Raw genomic sequence first — 21,948 nt, 5'->3', positions numbered from 1 at the left:
GACAATGGAAAATGCCCTCTGGGAGGTACCCAAGAGCCTAGATCAGGGGTAGGCAACCTTTTTGAGCCGGGGGCCGGGTTGCTGTCCCTCAGGCGACTGGGGGGGCCGAAGCCGGGGGTGGAGCTTCCACCCTCCGGGGCGGGGCCATGTGCTGGGGGTGGAGCTTCCACCCTCTGGGGCGGAGCCGCGTGCCGGGGGTGGAGCTTCCACCCTCTGGGGCGGGACCGCGTGCTGGGGGGTGGAGCTTCCACCCTCCAGGGGCCAGGCCTCCCCATCTTTGCTGGCCCCTGATGTGGCCCCAGGTCCCATCAGAGACCGGCAAAAAAGCTGGTGGGGGCCACCAGTGCTGGAGGGCCCCCTGGAGGGCCCCAACGACGGCACCGGGCCTCCCAGAGGCCCCCTGCCACCGTCGGAGCCCTCCTGGAGCACCCCAGCAATGGCAGCGGGCCTCCTAGAGGCCTGCCGCCACAGCCGCCCGTCACGGCTTTTCGCCGCTCTGGGCGCCGCCATTTTGGGCGGCAAAATGGCGGTGAAGTCTCGCGCGACCTTCCCTGCCATTTTGGGCGAAAAATGGCGGCACCCATAGCCCCAGAGGCCGCTATGGGCGCCACCATTTTTCCGCCCAAAATGGTGCGCCCAGAGCGGCGAAAATCCGTGATGGGCGGCCGCGGCAGCAACGATGGCAGCGGCAACAGCAGCCAGGGGGCGGTCGGCAGGCCTCCGCGGGCCGCATCCGGCCCACGGGCCAAGGTTGCCGACCCCTGGCCTAGATGTTTGTGGCTGAAGTAGGCCTCTCCCAGAGGACCGAAGTGCACGGGGAGGATTGTAGGGGAGAAGGCGGTCCCGAAGATAGTTTGGACCCAAGCCATTTAGGGCTTTAAAGGTAATAACCAACACCTTGTACTGGGCCCAGAAACTAATATTCAGCCAGTGGAGGGACTTTAGAACCGGAGTAATATGATCTCTCCTAGATGTTCTAGAAATTACTCTGGCTGCCATATTCCGTACTAGTTGCAGTTTCCAGATCAAGTACGAGGGTAGCCCCATGTAGAGCACATTACAGAAGTCTAGACGTGAGGTTACCAGCACGTGGACAACAGCCTCAAGATCCCTTACTTCCAGGAAAGGGCGCAGCTGGCATATTAGCCGAAGCTGATAACAAGCACTCTTGACTGTCGCATTTACCTGATTTGACATCAGGAGCGACGAATCAAGGAGCACCCCCAAACTGCGAATGCAGTCCTTGACAGAGAGTGTGACCCCATACAGGACCAGAGGTTGCAACCCGATTCCTGGTTTCAGGGCCGCTACTGTGAGCACCTCCGTTTTGTCTGGATTCAGTCTCAATCTGTAACAGCTTAAAGCTTTCAAACTTTTCTATGCTTATAAATCTAACCACTTTAAACATACTTTGGATACTTTGGACACTATAGTAGTACAATAGAGGCTTTGGCCCTTATCTGAACATTCCATTTATCAGAGAACACTACTCAGGATCAGAAGTGTAGGTCAGGTTTTATAGGTATGGAAATAGTACTCTGGCACAGTGTGGACAGAGGAGGGAGAATATCCAAACACCCATAATTTAAATGCTGCATGCTTTATTTTTGGTTTTAATGTGTGTTCTTTAATTTTATAATTAGATCAGACAAAGCACAGTGGGCTCTTGATATCCACTGGGATTTGGTTCCAGGATGGCCATCCATATCCATGGATGCCATAGATCCATATTCATGGATACCAAAATCTGTGGATGCTCAAGTCCCATGGTATACAGTGGTCGAGTAAAATGGTATCCCTTATATAAAATGGCAAAATCAAGGTTTGCTTTTTGGAATTTTTTAATAACCTTTTCAAGCTGTGGATGGTTGAATCTATGTACACAGAATCCGTGGATATGGATGTATGTAAAATGAAGGGGCTTTAGATAAATGTGTTACGATGTAAATGCTGAATACAATACTAACATGTATGTCATTTTTCCCTTGGGGGTACTTATACTGATCAGGAAAAAAATACTGTAGTAGTTCATTATTTGAGCTTTGCTCTGTTGTCTCGTATAGCAGCTATATTTGGTAGCTGTTCTGTAAAATGGTGGCATTTCATCATGTGATATATTAGTAATTAACATCAGTGGTCTGATAACAAAGAACAGATACCAGTATTATCAGATGAATCAGCCAACAGCAGTACTATTTTACTAATAGCCAGTATCCCTTAGATGGAATTCACCAAACACTAAAAGAAGGATATCAGTAGGACTCATAGCCATAATCAGTTGTTCTTCTTCACCCAGGATTCAGTCTTCTAAGATACTAATGCAGAGTAGGTAACCAGTGACTCCCACATACATCAGCTCCTACTTATTTTCTATATTGAACACAGAGCTCTTACATTCTTAAGGTATATACTGTATCCCCAATGTATTATGACTGCAACAGTATCTGTTTTGACAGTCTTATTGTCAATGGTGATACATACATTTTATGACAGCCAACAGCAATTTAGTAGCATTCTGTGTCTGATGTATTTATTTGATTGATACTTTGTTTCTCAGGCTAGACAGATTCCCAAAGTGACTTACATAAAATAACACAATACAGTAACATTGGGGTTATTTCTGCTCTTTCCAGCACATGGCACTTCTCTGAGTTACCATAGCCTCCTTCTTCCCACTCCAGCAGAATTAAATCTTGCGTTGTGGCATTGCTTCAGAAAGCAATGGGCTCCAAACAGTCATAAATGGACTCTGATTGCCATCATGTGGTATCATAGGTTATAGTTGCTTACTTAGGTCTTCAGAGTCATAATAAGTAAATAAATTTTAGATAGAGGTTCTGTGTCTCTTGATACCATTTTCCATGTCTAATTTTTAATCCTAATATTTCTTCCTGTCAGTTACTATCTTTTTTACTTCATATTTATTTTAATTATTCCGTGGCCATTTATAAACCCTAAATACCAACAGCAGTGTAAGTTTTTTGTGTGTGTGTCTGAACTTTCATTAACACTTCCATTTTAATATTTTGGTCAACTATTTATTTAAAAAAACCCTCATATCCTGCTTTTTATGGAATGATATCTAAGGAAGTTCATATAAAAATAATTAAAACTTTTAAAAATTTTAAAACATATAATTTAAAACATTTCCTATCAGAAATGAACTAAAACCAGTGAAGCACTTTAAGGTTGATAATGTGTGATCTCTACAACAGCCATTACTTGGCAGCGTCATTGCTACATTCTGAACCACCGCAATTTCTGAATACTCTTCAATAGCAGTTGTACATTGGGTACAGTAACACAATGCAATTTCAAAGTTACCAGGACATGCATCATGGCAGCTAAATCCTTAGCTGTAAGGAGCAACAACTGTTGCAGTTGCAAAATAGTAGAAATTTTTGCTTTATTTAGAAAAGCTGCATTAGATCACAGTGCAGCTACAGTTTTATTTGCTCAAATTCATCTTGAGTTCTTCTTCACCTGCTTTTTGTCACCTTTTTCCTTCCATTGCTCAAAGTTCATAAGTTGTACCAAAGTAAATTGAGGTTCAGTCTGTAAAGAGTTCAGTAATCCTGTTATTTCCTTGTTTTGAAGATTATCCATAGTATTCGTAGAACTGTTGTTAGCTGATGTGAGCTCACTGATGGCATTCTGGAAATTAATTCAATCCATCAGTTAGGACAGATCACAAGGCCAGATCATTGCAACAGACTACCACCACTTCAACACCTAGTAAGAGCTGATGTACAGAATGTACCAGGTGCTGGTCTGGCTATGAGAGGAGAATAATCTGGATCTTCCCACACCCTCAGACCAAGTCTAGAATGTGCAGAACATATGAATGAATGAATGAATGAATGAATCTTTATTTGTATACCGCTATTCCAATGATCACAGCGGTTTACAATCAATTAAAATATAACAACAATAAATCCAATAAAAGAAATCCCCCCACATTAGCAATAAATTACAGCATAAAAATATCCATCATTCAATCACCTTTTAAAACCATTAAAGCTAATAACACCAATGACACCAAAGACATCCATTACATTACAGCAATATAAAGGAGAAGGATGGAATTAAAGGACATGGGGGAAAGCAAGACGGAAAAAATGAGTTTTTAGGTTTTTCCTAAAGGACTCTAGGGAAGGGGCTGAGTGGAGCTCGACAGAGAGAGAGTTGCAAGCCTGCGGGGCCGAAGCAGAAAAAGCCCTATGTGCAGACTTCACATATCTCGTGTCAGGAAATCTCAATAGCTGTTTCCCCCCCGACCGGAGAGTGCGGGGTGGATTGTATGGGGAGAGGCGGTCCTCCAAGTACCCTGGGCCCAAGCCATTTAGGGCTTTATAGGTTATAACCAACACCTTGTATTGCGCCCGGAAGCAAATTGGCAGCCAGTGTAGGTCCTCCAGTACCAGTGTTATATGACTGGCTCTGGAGGTACCCGTAACCAGTCTAGCCGCCATGTTCTGAACCAATTGAAGCGTCCGAGTTTGGTACAAGGGTTGCCCCATGTAGAGCGCATTACAGAAATCGAGTCGAGAGGTTACCAGTGCGTGTACCACTGTTTCAAGGTCCCCCCGGCCCAGGTAGGGTCGCAGCTGGCGTATCAGCCGAAGCTGATAACAGGCGCCTCTGACTGTCGCATCCACCTGAGAAGTTAGGTGGAGCGACGAGTCCAGGAGCACCCCCAGACTACGAACAGTGTCCTTTACAGGGAGCGTGACCCCGTTCAGGACAGGTGGAAAAATTTCCATCCCTGGACCAGGGGAACCTATCACAAGTACTTCCGTTTTCTCTGGATTCAGGCTGAGTCTGTTTTCCCTCATCCAGCCCATTACTGACTCCAAGCAGGCATTGAGCGGAGAGATGCCATCCCTAGTCACTGCATCAGTTGGGGACACAGAGAAGACTATTTGGGTGTCATCAGCGTACTGATAACACCGCGCCCCGTGTCTCCGGATGATCTCTCCCAGCGGCTTCATGTAAATGTTAAATAGCATAGGGGACAGAATCGCTCCCTGAGGGACCCCGGATATGAGGGCCCTCTTGTCGGAGCGACAGTCCCCCAGCTCCACCATCTGGAATCTACCCGAGAGGTAGGAACGGAACCACTGCAAAGCAGTACCCCCGATACCCAACTCCCCCAGGCGCTCCAGAAGGATACCATGGTCGATGGTATCGAAGGCCGCAGAGATGTCCAAGAGCACTAACAGGGACACGCTACCCCTGTCCATGCCCAGACGGAGATCATCGACTAAGGCGACCATGGCAGTCTCAACCCCATAGCCCGCCCGGAAGCCAGTTTGAAATGGGTCCAGATAATCCGTATCCTCCAAGACCCTCTGCAGCTGGGAGGCAACCGCCCTCTCGATCACCTTCCCTAAAAATGGCAGCAGTGACACAGGCCGATAATTATTAGCGAATTAGGGGGTCAAGGGAGGGCTTCTTTAATAGAGGTTTTACAATGGCCATCTTTAAATTAGATGGAAAACAGCCCTCCCTGAATGATGAATTAACAATACGACGCAACATTTCTGTTAACGCCGTTCCCCCTTGAACTGCCAGCCACGAAGGACAGGGATCGAGAGAGCAGGTCGTCTTCCTAACGCTGCTGAGGATCCTGTCCACATTCTTGGTACTAACAGACTCAAACTGATCCAGTATAACTGAGTCCATGGAAGCTCTGGACGCCTCTACTCTCGGTTCTGAACCAATAACAGCGTCAAGATCAGCCTTTAGCCGAGAGATTTTATCCGCGAAGAAGTTATTAAACTCATCACAGCAGGCTTTCGATGGCTCCAATAGTGGGTTCAGGGGGGGAGCCAGTTGGGTAAGCTCTCTCACCACCCTGAACAGCTCTGCTGGACGCGACTCCGCGGACGCAATTCGTGCAGCATAGAACGAATTCTTAGCTGCACCAATTGCCACTCCATAGGCCTTCAAAAGCGACTCTAGGAGTGTCTTGTCGGCTATGTCCTGATGTCGCCGCCATTTGCGCTCTAGTCGTTGCGCAGCCCGCTTCCTTGCCCTGAGATCTTCCGTGTACCAGGGCTTTTTATTGGAAGCGGGCCGGAAAGGACACTTGGGAGCGATACTGTGTATAGCCCTGGAGAGATCAGTATCCCAGGTGTTGGTCAGGGCATCAACAGAATCACCGTCAGTTCCAACCAAGTAGCCCTCTAGGGCTTCCTGGAACCTTTTGGGTTCCATCAGCCTTCGAGGGTGGACCATTCTAATAGGTCCGCCACCCCCGGGGGGGATCTGGGTTGTCACCTTGATACTAGCCTCGACCAGAAAATGATCCGTCCATGACAGGGCAGAGATATTCGTTACCTCTGCCCACGGAGACTCCATGTCCGTACAGAAAACAAGATCTAGTCTATTACCAGCAGAATGCGTGGGCCCTGAGACCAATTGGGACAGGCCCATGGCAGTCATGGTAGCCATGAACTCCCGAGCCGCACCAGTTAGAACATGACTAGCCTCGAAGGGGATGTTGAGGTCTCCCAGGACAAGAAGCCTAGGGGACTCCAGCACCAGCTCCGAGACCAGCTGTGTCAGCTCGGCCAGGGAGTCTGTTAGTGCACGGGGTGGCCTGTAGACTAACAGAATCCTTAAACTGTCCCTAGCCTTCAGGGTCAGGTAAATACACTCAATGTAATTAGTCTGTCGAACATGGTTCCTGGTCAAGGAGAAGGTGTTTTTATAGCTCAAGGCAACTCCCCCCCCCCCGCCCACTTCCCCTAATCTGGTCCTTACCCGAGTACCCGGCAGGGAGGGCCTTTGCCCACACCGCTTCGCTCTCTGGCCCAAGCCAGGTCTCGGTAATGCAAGCCAGGTCGCAGTTCTTATCTTCCACAAGATCGTGTATTATGTGGGTCTTATTCCTAACAGACCTGGCATTGCATAGGAGCAGAGATAGGGTTTGTGGTACAGTTGGACTGACCCACAGGTCTCTTTGGCTAGGAGAGTGGATGGAAGGAGAGATAGATATTATGCATCGATCCCGCCTTCCCTTACGATATGTCTCCACCCTCCTACTGCTATATCTCCCCCTGCCCCACACTACTCCAATGGGAGCCCCGTTTAACACAGCCGCACCTTCCATACCATCACCAAACCCAGTACACACCATGTCCACAATCTCCTAACAAAACAATATAACAGCACTCTCTGCTCCTAACAAAAGACACCTTCCCAGGTTTTGTGCCCAGCGCTCCTCCCCGGTGGCTTGGGGGGCGTGGCAGCGTCTCATTTGGGGGCCGCTCTCACCGGCCTCCCTCCCTCCAGAAACGCCGCAGCAGCAGCGCAGGCAGCAGTCCCTTGGGTGCTCCTCCCCGGTGGCTTGGGGGCGTGGCAACCTAGGAACAGGACTGCCTGGTAATATCTACACAAGGACAGCACCATGAGTGTAATTAATACCATGGAGTCCTAGTTTACATCTATTTAAGGGATCCCAGGATGAATTAAACTGACACACTAGGTGAAACGGGTAACACTTTGCTCTATAATTCTGACAGAGGTGTAAGTATGTACCTAGATTGATTCAATGCATCATTTAAACAGCATACCTTCAAAGTGGCCCGAAGTAGCTTTATTTTGGCCTGTCTGTTTGGGCCCATATTCCTGTTAATTTCCTGAATGACCAAAGTGTAAGAATGCGTAAGGAAAATACTGAAGGTGATCTGACTGGTGACTGGAACTGAGTATTGTAACCTTGGAAACTTCGGTAACCATCACGGCAACTTCTACAAAATCCTAACGGATTCAAACCAACAGGCATACAGTAAAGAACCTCAGTCTTCGGCACCAATTCCTGGTGGAGGAACTACACCTATGTTAGTGAAATTGCCAAAAACCTGTAGCTTGGAAGAATTCAACACTACACCCACAATACTCAGCAAGGTAGCAGAATAGGTAGTATATTAGCAGAATCCTGATCCATTCACTGTTCCCAACATCTTGTACGTACATTAACATAGGCAATACAATGGAGGAGGAACCTCCACTATTTTCTGACAACCCTTCTACCTTAATGCTGTATTGAGAAACTAACTGACATGTTTGGGACATCGAATGCAGAGGCTCAGCAGTTAAGATGATGACTCTGATCATTGCAAGGTCAGTGGGTCAGCAGTTGAAGGCCCAAGCACCATGTCACACAGTGAGCTCCCATTACTAGTCCTAGCTTCTACCAACCTAGCAGTTCAAAAGCATATAAAGTGCAAGTAGATAGTTACCACTTTGATAGGTAGGTAACAGCATTCCATGCAGTCATGCTGGCCACATGACCAAGGAGTCGTCTTTGGCAACGCTGACTTCCTTGGTTTAGTAACAGAGATGAGCACCACCCCCTACAGTCAGACAGTACTTGACAATCTTTTCAAAGGGGAAACATTTACCTTTACCTTTTAGAACAAGTCAAAGATGCAAGACTATCATGTGTTTTATGAAAACAAGACAAAGAAAAACGATGAGTAACATTTGTTGTTATGATAAATGAGCTGTGGTTTTACTGATAAAACACCCAGTGTGGCCTGATGAAAAAAAAAAAAAAAAACCCTAGACAAGTTGAAATCTCAAGTTACTAAATTTTAACAAGTACAGTCAGCCCTCTGAATCCACAGATTCAACCATCCATGGATTTAAAATATTCAAGAAATATAAGTACAAAAAAGCAAACCTGGATTTTGTCGTTTTATATTGGGGATATCATTTTACTATGCTGTTGTATTTAATGAGACTTGGGCATCCACAGATTTGGGTATCCATGGGAGATCCTGGAACCAAATCTCAGTGGATACCATGGGCCCACTGTATATCATTTTATCTTTTCACTGCCTCACTACTGACAACAGACTGATAGTCTCTTGCTGCCACCAGCAGAGAAGATGCTTCCTGTTTGTAGACCTGTCTAAAACATTATTGCCTAACATTGTATACCAAGATACAATGACGTTGCCTAACATTGCACCAGAGCTATTTAAATTAGCTGCAGAGCATAAACAGAATATTAATTTTTTTTAAAAAAAGGACACGTAACATTAAGAAATGTTTCCCTGACATGAAATACATTTTACTGTAGTTATAGAAGCTAAAAAAACCTATTCAGAACTATATTCATTCTATATGCATGCAGGAGGGAGGGTTTGACTGTTATTTTGCTAATGCATACAAGCACTTTATTTTTGCCTTGGAAGATGATGATCATTTTAGGATCTGTGAAATTAAAGCTGCTTCATGTATGCATTCACTGACATAAATCATGCTGTTAGTGTTCAGGTAGGATGACTTTTTGACATTGTGGAGGTCACAATTCTGTACTGACCTCACATAACAGCCCAACCCACCCCACTACCATCACTACCTTTTAGATACAGGCACCATCTGTCTATGAATCCTCCAGACTTCTCAGCAGATGTAGTAATTGTCCTTTGTTTGGCTATGATGGTTCTCTTATGCCTTCTGCTTCAGTCACTAAAGAAATGGCTATGGAAAGGGAGTCTGGAGATAATGTAGGGTTATTTGTAGGATAGAGGGGAAACAACATACCGGTAGTTACATATACAGAAGTTTTATGCTACATCTGCTCAGTAGTTTAGTTTTTATGTATTCAATGAGAGTGAGAGTTTGTTAAACTGAAGCTACTGTTAATATAAATTAGTGTAAATGTTGCTTTTTAATATCAGTTATATCACCTACCTTGACTTTACCAGTTTGTGAAAAGAGATTATTTCAAGCCTGCAAGCTGGTAGTTCCTTCCTCTTCCAACTACAGTACTGTCTTCTGCTATAATACTGTCCTCTACTGTTGCTGTGGATGCATGACTTTGGCCAAGTTCCATGGCTGAATTTTTCTGTCAGCAAGATTATATTTATATCCTTTGGGATATGATTGTCACCATGGGTTATATAAGGACATTTTCTTGTAGGGCTTTTTCTGTTTGATTCTATGAATATTCAGGTGGTTGTGTTTCTTTAAAATAGTTTGAGAGCAAAAGAGAATACCTGTAATTTGTTTCATCTTGGTCATCGCGGCACAGTAACAGGCTCTGTTCTGTATAGTGAAATTTCTTTTTTATGTTCTTCATACCTACTTCCTTTCCTCTTGTTTTTTACTATATATAATATATATATATATATTCCATAAATCTGTTCTTGATATTCTGATCATGTTAATTCCTAGAAACTGTTCTGTTCCTGTGACCAAAAAGTGCACAGTTCCTTATCACTCACTACCTTCAGTGAATATGCTTAAGAGCATGGGACCAGTCCCACAATACTCCAGATGCTTTTTTTAAAAGAAAGGAAGAAAAGGCAGCCTTCAGTCCCATTAAATAAATCCCAGTGACATTTGTATTATAATATTACCCAAATTCCATCTGTTTCCATCCTTCAGCTGTTCCAGCAGCACCAAGCAGCTGGAGTCTGGACAGCGGAACCAGAGAGGCCTTGCCATTCCTGTCTGCTCATGTTGGGAGCATCCTGGCCCCACCAGTGCCTCCCCGAAGCCTACCCCATGGTAAGGATATGGCCAGTAGCTCTGCAGAAACAAACCTGCATTAATGCCCAGATAAACCATATGAAGGCCATCATCTGTTTTCCTTCTGAAAAAAGAAAAGGAACAAAAAAAAAAAGACTTTCCTAATTCTCTTGGCTGACGGTTACATACATCTTTAAAAGTTCAGTAGTTCTGTGAATGTGCTTTGGGACTGGAATTAGGCCTGTGAGTGATGTAGATTAACCTGATACCTTTCTAAAAGCATTCATCTACAAATAAATATTCATTGAGCTCCAATTATTAAATTATTAAAGAGAAATTGAGGTTTCAGATGTGTAAAGAGCCTGTTGTCTTGCCACGGAAGCCTTGATAAGATATTTGTTCTGTGTGTTACTGTGAACATTGAAACTGAAAGTAAAAAGGGTTGGTTTCTAAGAGCTGCACTGTACTATTAGGATTAAGTGAAATGACTTGAAGATACACAGCAATAACAAGTGACAATTAACAAAAGTGCTACTTCTGATCTACTGCTCTTTGGTTTATCTCATTTAAGGTCACTACTCATTGCATTTTGATGCCTTCCATCATCACCTGAACGATGGCCCCCCAGCACTGCCTGCACGAACACTGCGAAAGGTAAAATGATCTCTCCAACTCCATTTGATTTAGTGAATGTACTGGGAGAAATTATGTGCTCCTCTTTGGCCTGATAGATTAACAGAATATATGTCACCCTTAGAATCATAGAATCATAGAGTTGGAAGAGACCGCAAGGGCCATCCAGTCCAACCCCCTGCCATGCAGGAAATCCAAATCAAAGCATCCCCAGCAGATGGCCATCTAGCCTCTGCTTAAAGGCCTCAAAGCCTCCTTCTGTTGCTTAACTTAGGCTCTGTACAGACTGGCGCTTTGTGACGGTCTGGGGCCGAAATTAGGATTTTGTAGGGCTGGACGCCATGATTGCATGCACCCTTCCACGCAGGGCGTGCAATTATGAAGTCTGTGTGGCTCAGCGCCCAAATAGCGCCGCACCACACAGACATCATTGTTGCATATGAGGGTGCCAATGGCGCTCAGCACACGGCACAAAAAGAACCCGCTGGGAGTGGGCTCTTTTTAGGCCTTGCAGAGGCCACAGCATTTGTCTGCTGCAGCCTCCATCCGGGGCAGAAAGGGGCAACGTCTCGCTGCCCCTTTCTACCCATCTGTATCCCTCCCTTAGTGAAGATTTGGTTGACATCATGGGCGAAGTATCACAATAAATCTATTCTAAATGGCAGTATTGCTAAAAGTTCAAATTAGCAGTGGTAATATAAATCAAATTTTAGTAATACAAATCAAACTTTAGTAAACCTTTTGATTTTGAGTGATCAAAGCATAACAACGCAAAAGGATAAACTCAATCTTCCTAAGTATGCCATTGTTGAATAGGATGATAGATACAAAGAAAGAACCTCTATATCTTTAATTTTGGTTGTGCAGAAGAAACTATTTTGATGGATTCTACTTGTTATTTTAAAAGCTGCACTTGTTTGAAATTCCCTGCATTACATCCTCCTTTCAGTCTGATCACTCTGGCAGCTATTAATTCCTAAGAACTGAGGTCAGTATTAGCTTAAACATAACCATCAGTATTTCTATGAGAACCAAACAAAATGTCATAAAATGAAAGTCAGCTGTTTCTTCATGCTACAGTCCTAGATACAATCTGATATCTATAACCCCCAGCAAAAATTACTTCATTCAATCTGCAATCTCCATTTTGAGACTGAAATGGAGACTTAAATGTATTTGAGACTTAAATGCAGACTGTATGGCTAGAACATCTACTCTAATAGATTAATTTCCCCTTTCCTCCATCCACTGCTTTTTTGTGCCATCCACTCTGACAAACAAGTCCTAGAGAATTATAAGCTTGCACATACTTATGATATTTGATTAGTCTTAATAAAAGGTATTGCCCATATGTGGCTTTTGTAGGTTTTTTTTCCTTATAGACCAATCATTGTTTTGTATAATTGTTTTTTTCTTGTTCTTAATGCCCACATGTAAGTAATGGAAACCCAAAGCTGGGGCACGCATTCTTAATATTTTTATTTTGCATTTTTAATTATTTAAGCATAAAATCTTTAAAATGGGAATTAATGTGGGAAGAATACAAAACTTGCTTTGTATTAATTTCTATGTTCTATATTGCTGTTTTTTGTTCTTTTGAATAGTCACCTCTTCACCCAATACCTGCATCACCCACAAGTCCCCAGTCTGGCCTAGATGGAAGCAACTCTACCCTTTCAGGCAGTGCCAGCAGCGGAGTGTCCTCATTAAGTGAAAGTAACTTTGGGCATTCATCTGAACCCCCTCCTCGAACAGACACCATGGATTCTGTCCCTAGCCAGGCCTGGAATACTGATGAAGACTTAGAGACACCCTACCTCCCTGTCAGGTACAGTCTCTCCGAGCCTGATGTTCTGGAAACTCTCAAATCCCAGCCATGCCGAAGCCACTCTGCTCCATCTGGAGTCATTCCTCAGGATGCGATAGACCCTCCAGCTCTACCCCCTAAACCATATCACTCCCGTCTCCCAAATATGGATAATGAGGAGGGAATGATTTTGGAAGAGGAAGAAAAACACCGAGCACTCCATCGCAAAATCTCCCAGCCCATTAGTGGTGCAAAAGAGGAGCAGGCCAGGGTGGCCTGGGAACATGGCATCAGTGAGCAGTAGGCAATACTATGGGAAGAATAGTTTGCATGATCATTCCAGGCCTAAGAAACAGAAGTGATTTATAATCTGAATCTTCAGAGGAGAAGAAACAAAACGAACTGGTTTATTCTCTGCTGCTGTGAGAATGACTGGGGCCAGACACTGGGGCCAGCATGTGTGGTTGCTGCTTTCTTTTTTATTTAATTTTATACTTTTCAGACTTTGGGAAGTTTGGGGGTTTGTCCTTTTTTTTTTTTTTTTTCCCTTTTTTCTCTTTGTAGTGGGTGCTTCATTCCTTCTACAGTTAATGAGACGGCAGGAGGGGGTATATAACTTTAGCTATAGATACTTGCAGAAACTGAGAAATGTTAAAGTTTTGAGGGGGAATGTGGTACAGATTTTTTTTACGGGCTTTCCTCCCAGTATTGAGATGCGCACAAGTTGAAGCAGTTGCACTAAGAATGTGGGGTGTTTTTGCTGTAGTAAGTGAATGCTCATTTCTAATTCAGGGATTCCATGAAGTGTCAAGCCAGAAGGTGCACAGTTCAGAGGCACTGACATTTGCTAAAGAAAAAACTGAATATTCCAGGCTTGAGGTGTCAACTACTTTGCAGTAGTCTCTCTGCATTGCCTCAGGTGTGTTGAAGCAATCTAACCAGTGCTTACTGGCTGCCGTTTCAGTGTTAAGGCTTCGTTTCAAACAAACTCTTCCTGTCACGAGCTTTGATTTCCTGCTTTTCCCATTGTTACTGTTGTCTGTATGTACTGATGCCTACAGTATGAGGAAAATACCTAATCATGACACCTGCAGCCTTTCTTTGGCTAAGCCTAGACTGGCTGTTGGCACTAGCACTTTTATTCTAGTTCAAGAAGTAAGCTAGTAGTTGTTTATGGCACAGCAACTAAGTAAATGAGCTAGAATAAAAGGAAAGCTTGAGCAGATATTTGACCTTTGCCTCTAGACAAAGAATCTGCATTTTACAAACTTTTGTCTTCTCTTCTGCCATATCCCCAAAACCTGACAGTGCTATTGGACCACAGGACCTCTATTTGTTCCAATGTCACAGAATTACTATTACCTTTTTTAAACAGTAGGTTTATAACACTATAAAAACAGAAGTTTTAAAGGTTGCCCACAGAATACAAAACAAAAATCTGTTTTGTTGCTTCTTCATTTTAAAAAAGGTGGACTAAAGTAGTGACCAACCACTGGGGACTGTGAGAGTGAAAAAGAGCCACTATGTGTATTTATATTCAAGAACTAGAGCAGCCAATTCCTTTTCCATGCCATCATTGCACTTTTTAATCAAAGGAACTGTGGAACATGCTGCCATAAGCTATCTGATATAACTAACACTGAGAAAGGTTACAGACAACATATAAAGAAAGAAATCTTAATACATGCTAGGCAATGTGGTAAAAATTAATAATTTATATTTAATAATACATTGAGAGTTGAAGATTGTTAATCAGTGGTTTTTTTATTACTATCTCATTCAGTACCTTAAAAAAGCAAGATTGTTATCTTTGTTTAACATCCAGTTTTGTTCTCCTTCCCTCGGAGGGCTAGAAAAAAACTATTTGTTTGGGTTTGGTTTAGTTTTGTTTTGTTCCATTTTTCATAGTGATACCCAAAAGCACATTACAAAACACGTTACACTAAAGGTGAATCAGAGCACAGAAAATGTAAAGGACTGACCCTGCATCCCAAACTGGCAATGGCTACAAAATCCAGTTGTGTTCATTTGCCAACAGAATGGAAAACCACAGCAGAATGGATTCCCCCTGCAATTTCCCACTTAGCACCCAACTCTCTGGAGAGGTAAAGCTGCCCTTCAGAGCAGATATGAGTGGAGCAGGCATGCAGAAGAGGAAAGGGAAGGCCAATTGCATTAACAGATATCTACTCACACCAGGAATGAAAAACCTTAAAGTCCTAATTACCCTGTTCATTCAGTCATGATAAAGATATGATTAAAAAATGACTTTTTTCCTAAACAGGTAAAGAGGATAGTGTGCCCTTGAATGACTGTAATTTATTTTGATTGAGGTATGTTTGTATGATAGTTTGCTTAAGCTCCCTCCAATGCAAATAAGTACATCCTTTGCCCTTATATTTTAACTAACGAACAAGCCTTGGGGGAAAAATTGGTTTTGTTTTCTTTCTCAGCCTGCACTATTGAAATCTTTTGCCTTCCCTCTTAGTTTTAGCCTACAAGGACCAATCCTACGAAGCATGCTGGCTTTCCAAAGCCACCAGAAATCGCTCCTGGCAAGCACAAATTTAGATGTAAAATACAAACTTCCAAGCTAATATTAGAATGTCAAGCAGGATAGATTTTATCCACCAGGAGGAGTTTTCCAGCCAGTCACAATTTTATCTACCTGAAGGATTCTAAAATGATATCATCTTTATAGGGTATGACATTGGCAGTGCAGTTCTAAACAGGTTTACCTAGAACTGAGACTTGTCTGAGCTGTCTGGACCTATAGCTAGGAGAAGCTTCTACAAATGGTATGTTTTTATTCCAATGAGTTTTCTAATGATATAAATAAAACCAGTTATTATCCTTTTCCCATAGACATCATGTTTTATGAAGAGAGGCAAATTTAGATATGTGTTCATAAGGATTCTTGTAAGGAAGCATCATTTTCACATTTCTACACAACGTTGTGTGTGTGTGTGTTAAGTGGCTTTTTAAAGGGGGGTGCTTTGTGTTTATATGTCCGATGCAATTTCCAGTGTATTTCAATTGGTGAATGTGAAATTCAGCATCATATAAATCAGGGCCACAAAATATAATGCAGAAGGCAGTCCAGTCGCTAAACTGAATCTCCAAGCCTGTATCATACATGTTGCTTAATAAAGTTTTCAAACCACATTGCATGGGGTTTGTGCTGACATGGCTTTGAAAGCCAAAGTTCCTATTGAAAAATATAGTAATAAATTCTTTGGACACAGATAGCAAAACAGAAATTATTTTTAAAATATTTTTGGACAGTAAAATAGCACACAGAATCGTGGTGCCTTGGAAAAGGTATAAACTGCTCCAAAATATGTTCTTCTTGCCCTTTGTCTAGAAGAAGAGAGAGTTGCAAAGACATTTGTTGAAAAACGGGATGAATTTGTTCCATCATGTGGAAGCAGTAGGAAATATAATTGCATTTTATTACAATAACAAAGTATACCCACAAGTATTCCCACTCACATTTTTCCCCTTATTTAATCCTAAAAGGGGGGGGGGGGCTAAATAATATCCTACATGAGGGAGAATGACAGCAGGAAATTTGGGGAGGGGAAATCATGTTGATTATTGTCCCCCTTTTTTATTTCTGTGTAAATATCCCACTTGAACGCTGTGTATTTATACAGGAAATCTCAGCAAAAAATGTATAGATTGTGATGTCTGACTGGTACTCTGCCCTGTAAATGTGTTTTTAACCTATGGCAATCTGTGATTTAAAAAAGCAAAAACCCTCTAACCAGTTCTCTTTTTGTGTATTCATGTTCAGAAAACCTGTATTAACTGTAAGGAAAAGCAAACCTAAAAGAATACAAACAAAACATTTGTACCAGAGTCCTAAAGATATTTCATTGTATATATTGTGATAGCATGTTTCTGGAATCAACCAATAAGTGATGTGAACTTTAGGTGTAAATATCTGTTTTGTTTTGGGGGTTTTCTTTCCCTTCCCAATTCAATCAACTGCTGTGATGTGGAATTAAAGATTAATACCTGACATTAAAAATCATTGAGCAGATGTACTCTCTGAGTACCAGTGAGATGTTTATTCAGCTGCCCCCATTCATCTTTCCCAATTCTCTAAGTAAAATAGAGGATGCACTTTATATTTCATTGACCTCCTTTTACATTTATTATTCAGGTGATGGCAAAGGAAATTATATACCTAGGATTGGGGAGCGGGAAACCTCTGAAGAAACTGGAAAATGAGGGAAATGGCTGCAATCTATTTCATGAGGAAATGAATCTGATCATTGACCCTTAAATGACCCTGTTTTACTCAGTAATGTTAACTCATATTAAAAATATTTTCTGCATGACTTTTGAGTATAATTTTACATATATACATTGTAAACCGTAATCACTAGAAGAAAAGGGATATTCAATGCAAGGAGGAAAGGAGCTACAAAGCAGCTGCTATTGACTAGAAGGATTTTCCTCTAGCTCTGAGGGACCTAAAGAGAGGCAGAATAACTTCTTGCTTTCTAAAGTGCCTACTTGAACACTCACATGGATTTTCGCTGTTTCAGAATAGTTTCTCTAATGCCATAGTAGTCTGGGGAAGTCAGTCCCCCAAGTTTACTGAAATAAAACTGCTCCCATCTGTTGCCAGTCTTGAGCTACATCAGTTCTGTTGTCAGTCCAGAAGCATATTCTGTATCTGACCTGTAGCCACATCATCTATTCCTAGTAGCAGAGGAAGTAGCTTTTGGTTGCAATAGTATTTTTCCCCCTGTCTGTGGCAGAACAATGTCTTATGCATAGGTACCCAGCACCAAAATGTTAAGTTCCCCGTTAAAGCCATGACAATTTGTTCCATACTTATGATAATTACAGCAGTTAAATGCAGTAGTAGAAACCACACACAAATGAGGCAGCACATTGAGGCTTGCCTTGCGTACAGTTAGTTTTTGGATCGATGTGGATTTTGGGGAAAGAAAGGAACCAAACCTGACAGGACAAGCTGTATAGGCTAGATATAATGGCAGACTATTGGGTTAGTTCAGGATGTCTGACTCAGCACATGGGTTTTTGTTAAGATCTAGCTGGCCAATTAGTGTAGTGAGTATAAACTGGTGGGCGTGGGAGTCCTTGGTTCAAACTCCTCCTCACCTGAGAGAGTCACTGGCTGGTTTGGGGGAAATCATCTCTGTACCTGATCGAATCAGACTATAAAGATCTTTCAAGGAGGTCACTATAGTGCACTATAGGTGTGCAGGACATCAAGAATCTTTTTGTATGTTTAGCACATTCCTTGTGTAGAAATCACATTTTCTAGCCCCCGGTATAGCAATATTGCATTGCTATGATAATCCTGTGTCTTTTCCCACTATATTATAAATGTGGTTATGCAAGTGTTATAAATTCCTACTAGACAGACCTTGTGACATTGGCAATAAGCAACACAATTTATTTGCCTGTGCCATTTTTGTAAACTTTTAAATACATTTTACTCTCTCCAAAGGCTGAGCGTTTACCCACGGTATGAATCAAACAAGAGCGCACTCATGAAGCCCTTTCAAGGCAACTAAATTATTTTTGTGTTTTTCCCTCCTGAGTTATTTATTTCAGTGTACTGATTCTAAAAGAAATGATAATTTGTTGCATTTATATATAATGACTGACTTAAGAATATTGTCTATTTTAATGCTGTTTAATGTATAGATTATTTGATCATATATAATTGTAATTCTGTTCAGATATGAATAAAAAAATAAAAAGGGCCAAACAGAAGCAGGGATCCACCACTGGACCACTTCCCTTTTTTTCCTTTATAGTGTTTATTCTTCCTGCAGAGTTGTTGGAGTCTGTGCACTCTTCCCCCCCAGTGCAAGATGTACACCTTCCCTTAAATACTTTTGCAAAAAAGTAGTGTGTGGCTTGAGGGAGTGTGGCTCTACAAATAAAATCAGCCATGAGTCATTGCACTTCTTCAAGAAATCCAGCAATGAGGATTGAAACACACTTTGTAATATTTTCAATATCCCAACAACAGAAATCAAGCAATCTTCCTCTGCAGTGTGGCAGGCTACAGAACACCATAGTGTAACTCCAAAGGTGAGGTTGCTCCTTGCAAGCAAAAGGGGAAATCCAGAGATCTGCCATCTGCCCATGACAGCACTGAATTCCACTGCACATGGGCAGCCTAAAACGTACATGCAGGTCAATCGTCACAGAACACCGCTCACTGTTCTAACTGCCTTTGCAGTACTGTATGTGGATGAAGGTAACTCTAAGGTGAACCTATCAGGGTTTTCTGAGGCTGAGAGTGAGTGACTTGCCCAAAGCCACTCAGTAGGCCTAGCAAGCATTCAAACCCTGGTCCTCAGTGTCCACAAACATCTGGACAATTTCAACCGGAAAGAAGAAACCCTTAAAGTGAACAAAATTTGGCTACCAGTCCTGAGGAATAGCAAAATAAGGACTCAGCTAATGCAAATGGGAAACTGTTCAGAATCAGGGGCTTTCCCAACAGATAATGATCACCAATTAGCAGACACTGATCCTCTTTTGCATTAGCCTCCCAGCCTGAGGCCTGCCATCAGCAACAGAACAATACACATGCAAATCACTCCTGCCTTCTTAGGCTCACACAGTATATATATACCCACTTTTTCCAGGCAAGCATTCTCCGAAGATGTCAGCCACAGATGCTGGCGAAACATCAGAAAGAAACTCTTCTAGAACATGGCCACATAGCCCGAAAAACTCACAAAAAAACTATAAAACCATTCCCATTTTGTCTGAGAAAGAGAAGAAACTTAAGCCCAATCTCCCTTTCAGAATTACAGAATCATAAAGTTGGAAGGGCCCTTATGGCCCATCAGATCCAATCCCCTGCTCAATGCAAGAGAATCCCCATCATGTTGTTGATATTTGGGTGATGAATCTTGCCTGTGATTCCAGTCTGATGGCAAATGGATGAAGACCTCAGTTATCTCTCCACCACAGGATCAGAGCGAAGCTCCAAACACAAGCTTTCACCTTGCTTGGAAGAGTGCCTGGAAAAACAGCTGCTAGATCAAAGAATCACTCTCCAGCAGTTCACTCCTAAGAGGACTTTATTGCTTTGTTTCAAATAACATGAGCTAATCGCCATTATACAAAATCTCTTACCCACCAACACATCACACTATCTCAAACTCCCACAGCACAGCGTTTTTGCTTATATACAGAATTACCATGCGGCGACCCCCTAAGCCCAGCCTCTTCCTATACAAGTTGCAATGCACCATAGACACAAATCTCTCTTCAGACTGAAGACATAGCATATTTACACTTAGTCCAGCTCAGTTGACCTTGAGCATCCAGCTGCTGCTCTGGACGCCAGCTGTAGCCAATTTAGGCTTCTGCAGCCATTGCCACATCTGAACATTTTCACCTCCAATACCTTAACACATGTGGTCAAGAAATCCCTATGATGCTCAACTGATGCAAGAAACAGTCAAGAAATCGCTTTGATGCTCAATTGAAATTGGCCCTCCCATAAGCTCAAACCCTTAGACCTTATTCTGCCCTCTGAGGCAGCAAGGAACAAACCTGCACCCCCTTCCTTGAGGTATTGAAAGAGTGCGATCATATCTCCCTTCAGTCTTCTCTGCCCAGAGAACATTCCTTATCCATGCAGTTCCTTATCCATGTTCTTGCTGTGTAGCTTTAATCCATTCCTGACTTATGGCAACCTTATCATGGGGTTTTCTGGGGCTGAGAGTGTGTGACTCGCCCAGTGGGTTTCCATGGCAGAGCAGGGAATAAAACCCTGCTCTCCAGAGTTGTAATCCAATGCTCGAACCACTATACCACACTAACTCTCAAATCTAAAGACATATACCTGCTGGTTTTGGTTTGTCTGCATTTCTTCATCGCTCTTAAATTTAGAAATATATAATTATTAGCTAACATGACTTTTTAAACACTATTCAATGTTCTTGGGATGGTGATGATTTCTTGCTCCCCTCTCCTCTACTGCGGGGGAACAACAACAAATCAACAATGCACAACTTCAGTTCAAAACACATTAATGAAAACATGCTACAGTTTAAAAGGACAAATAAGATATACCCATTCAAAGGCCATCTACATCTAAATTTACAATTCAAGAAGTCATCTGGCACATCACCTAGTGACATTTCCTTGGTTTTTTGTTTTTAAAAAAGGATTCTGGCAGCTCAGAGAAGTCTCTCTTTATACCAATTGATGCTCCACAGTAGGCATTATGTAGCTCTCTAGATATCCAATACAAACAGTAAAATGATTTTGAAAAAACCCTAAGGGATATAATCTCATATGTTTGCACTCTTGGGTGGAGAGGGAGCCAAGGCACTTTGCCACCTGCTTGACTCCCTTTCCCCCATGAAGCAATTCAGCCATATTCATCCCATGATGCTAGGAATCACTGGCAGTCCTCCTAGAGAGCACAAGAGGAGGGCACTGACTTCCATTCACTGCAGGAGAGCTTCAGGTGACAAGGCTCTGCCTGCCCTCCTTGGAGAGAGCAACAAATGGGCTTTTCCACCTATTAGTGAGTGTGTATGTGTTTGTGTTGTGCGCCTTCAAATCATTTCTGACCTATGGTGACCGAGGCAAAAATGTCATGGGGATTTCTTGGCAAGATTTGGTCAGAGGGGGCTTGCCACTGCCTTCCCCTGAGGAGGCTGAGAGAGTGCGACTTGAAATGTTAATAAATAATAATAATAATAATAATAATAATAATAATAATAATAAACAATGTATTTATGGCCCACCCAAGCACTAGGAATACAGGCGGTTACAATAGTAAAAATACATTACAATAAAATACTAAATGGCCCCTTCCCAACCCCCTCCCCAATAGTAAAACTGGAATTAAAGAATCAGAGTTTAAAAACAATAAAATGTAATACAGCATTAGGTTAGAATTAAAAACACTGTGGCGGGCAGAGACATAGATCGGAAAATTGAGACCCTGTTCATGAACACACACAGGGGAGTTTATTGGCTAGGTTGGGAAG

The 21,948-nt window shown here is 42.6% G+C and overlaps 1 protein-coding gene across 1 annotated transcript in view; it reads left to right on the top strand.

Moving 5' to 3' along the window:
* The window catches only part of DOCK3 (dedicator of cytokinesis 3), a 294,107-nt gene extending 277,127 nt beyond the window's left edge, over window positions 1-16,980 (top strand). The window contains 2 exon segments of the mRNA XM_042447484.1: window positions 11,063-11,145; window positions 12,729-16,980. Coding sequence (XP_042303418.1) covers window positions 11,063-11,145; window positions 12,729-13,235 — 590 coding nt within the window. The 3' untranslated portion in view covers window positions 13,236-16,980.
* The last annotated feature ends 4,968 nt before the right edge of the window (window positions 16,981-21,948 follow it).

Source organism: Sceloporus undulatus, chromosome 2, assembly GCF_019175285.1.
Source record: "Sceloporus undulatus isolate JIND9_A2432 ecotype Alabama chromosome 2, SceUnd_v1.1, whole genome shotgun sequence".
Taxonomy (NCBI): domain Eukaryota; kingdom Metazoa; phylum Chordata; class Lepidosauria; order Squamata; family Phrynosomatidae; genus Sceloporus; species Sceloporus undulatus.
The sequence above is the reverse complement of the archived record's forward strand: the minus strand, read 5'-3'. Positions and strand labels throughout refer to the sequence as shown.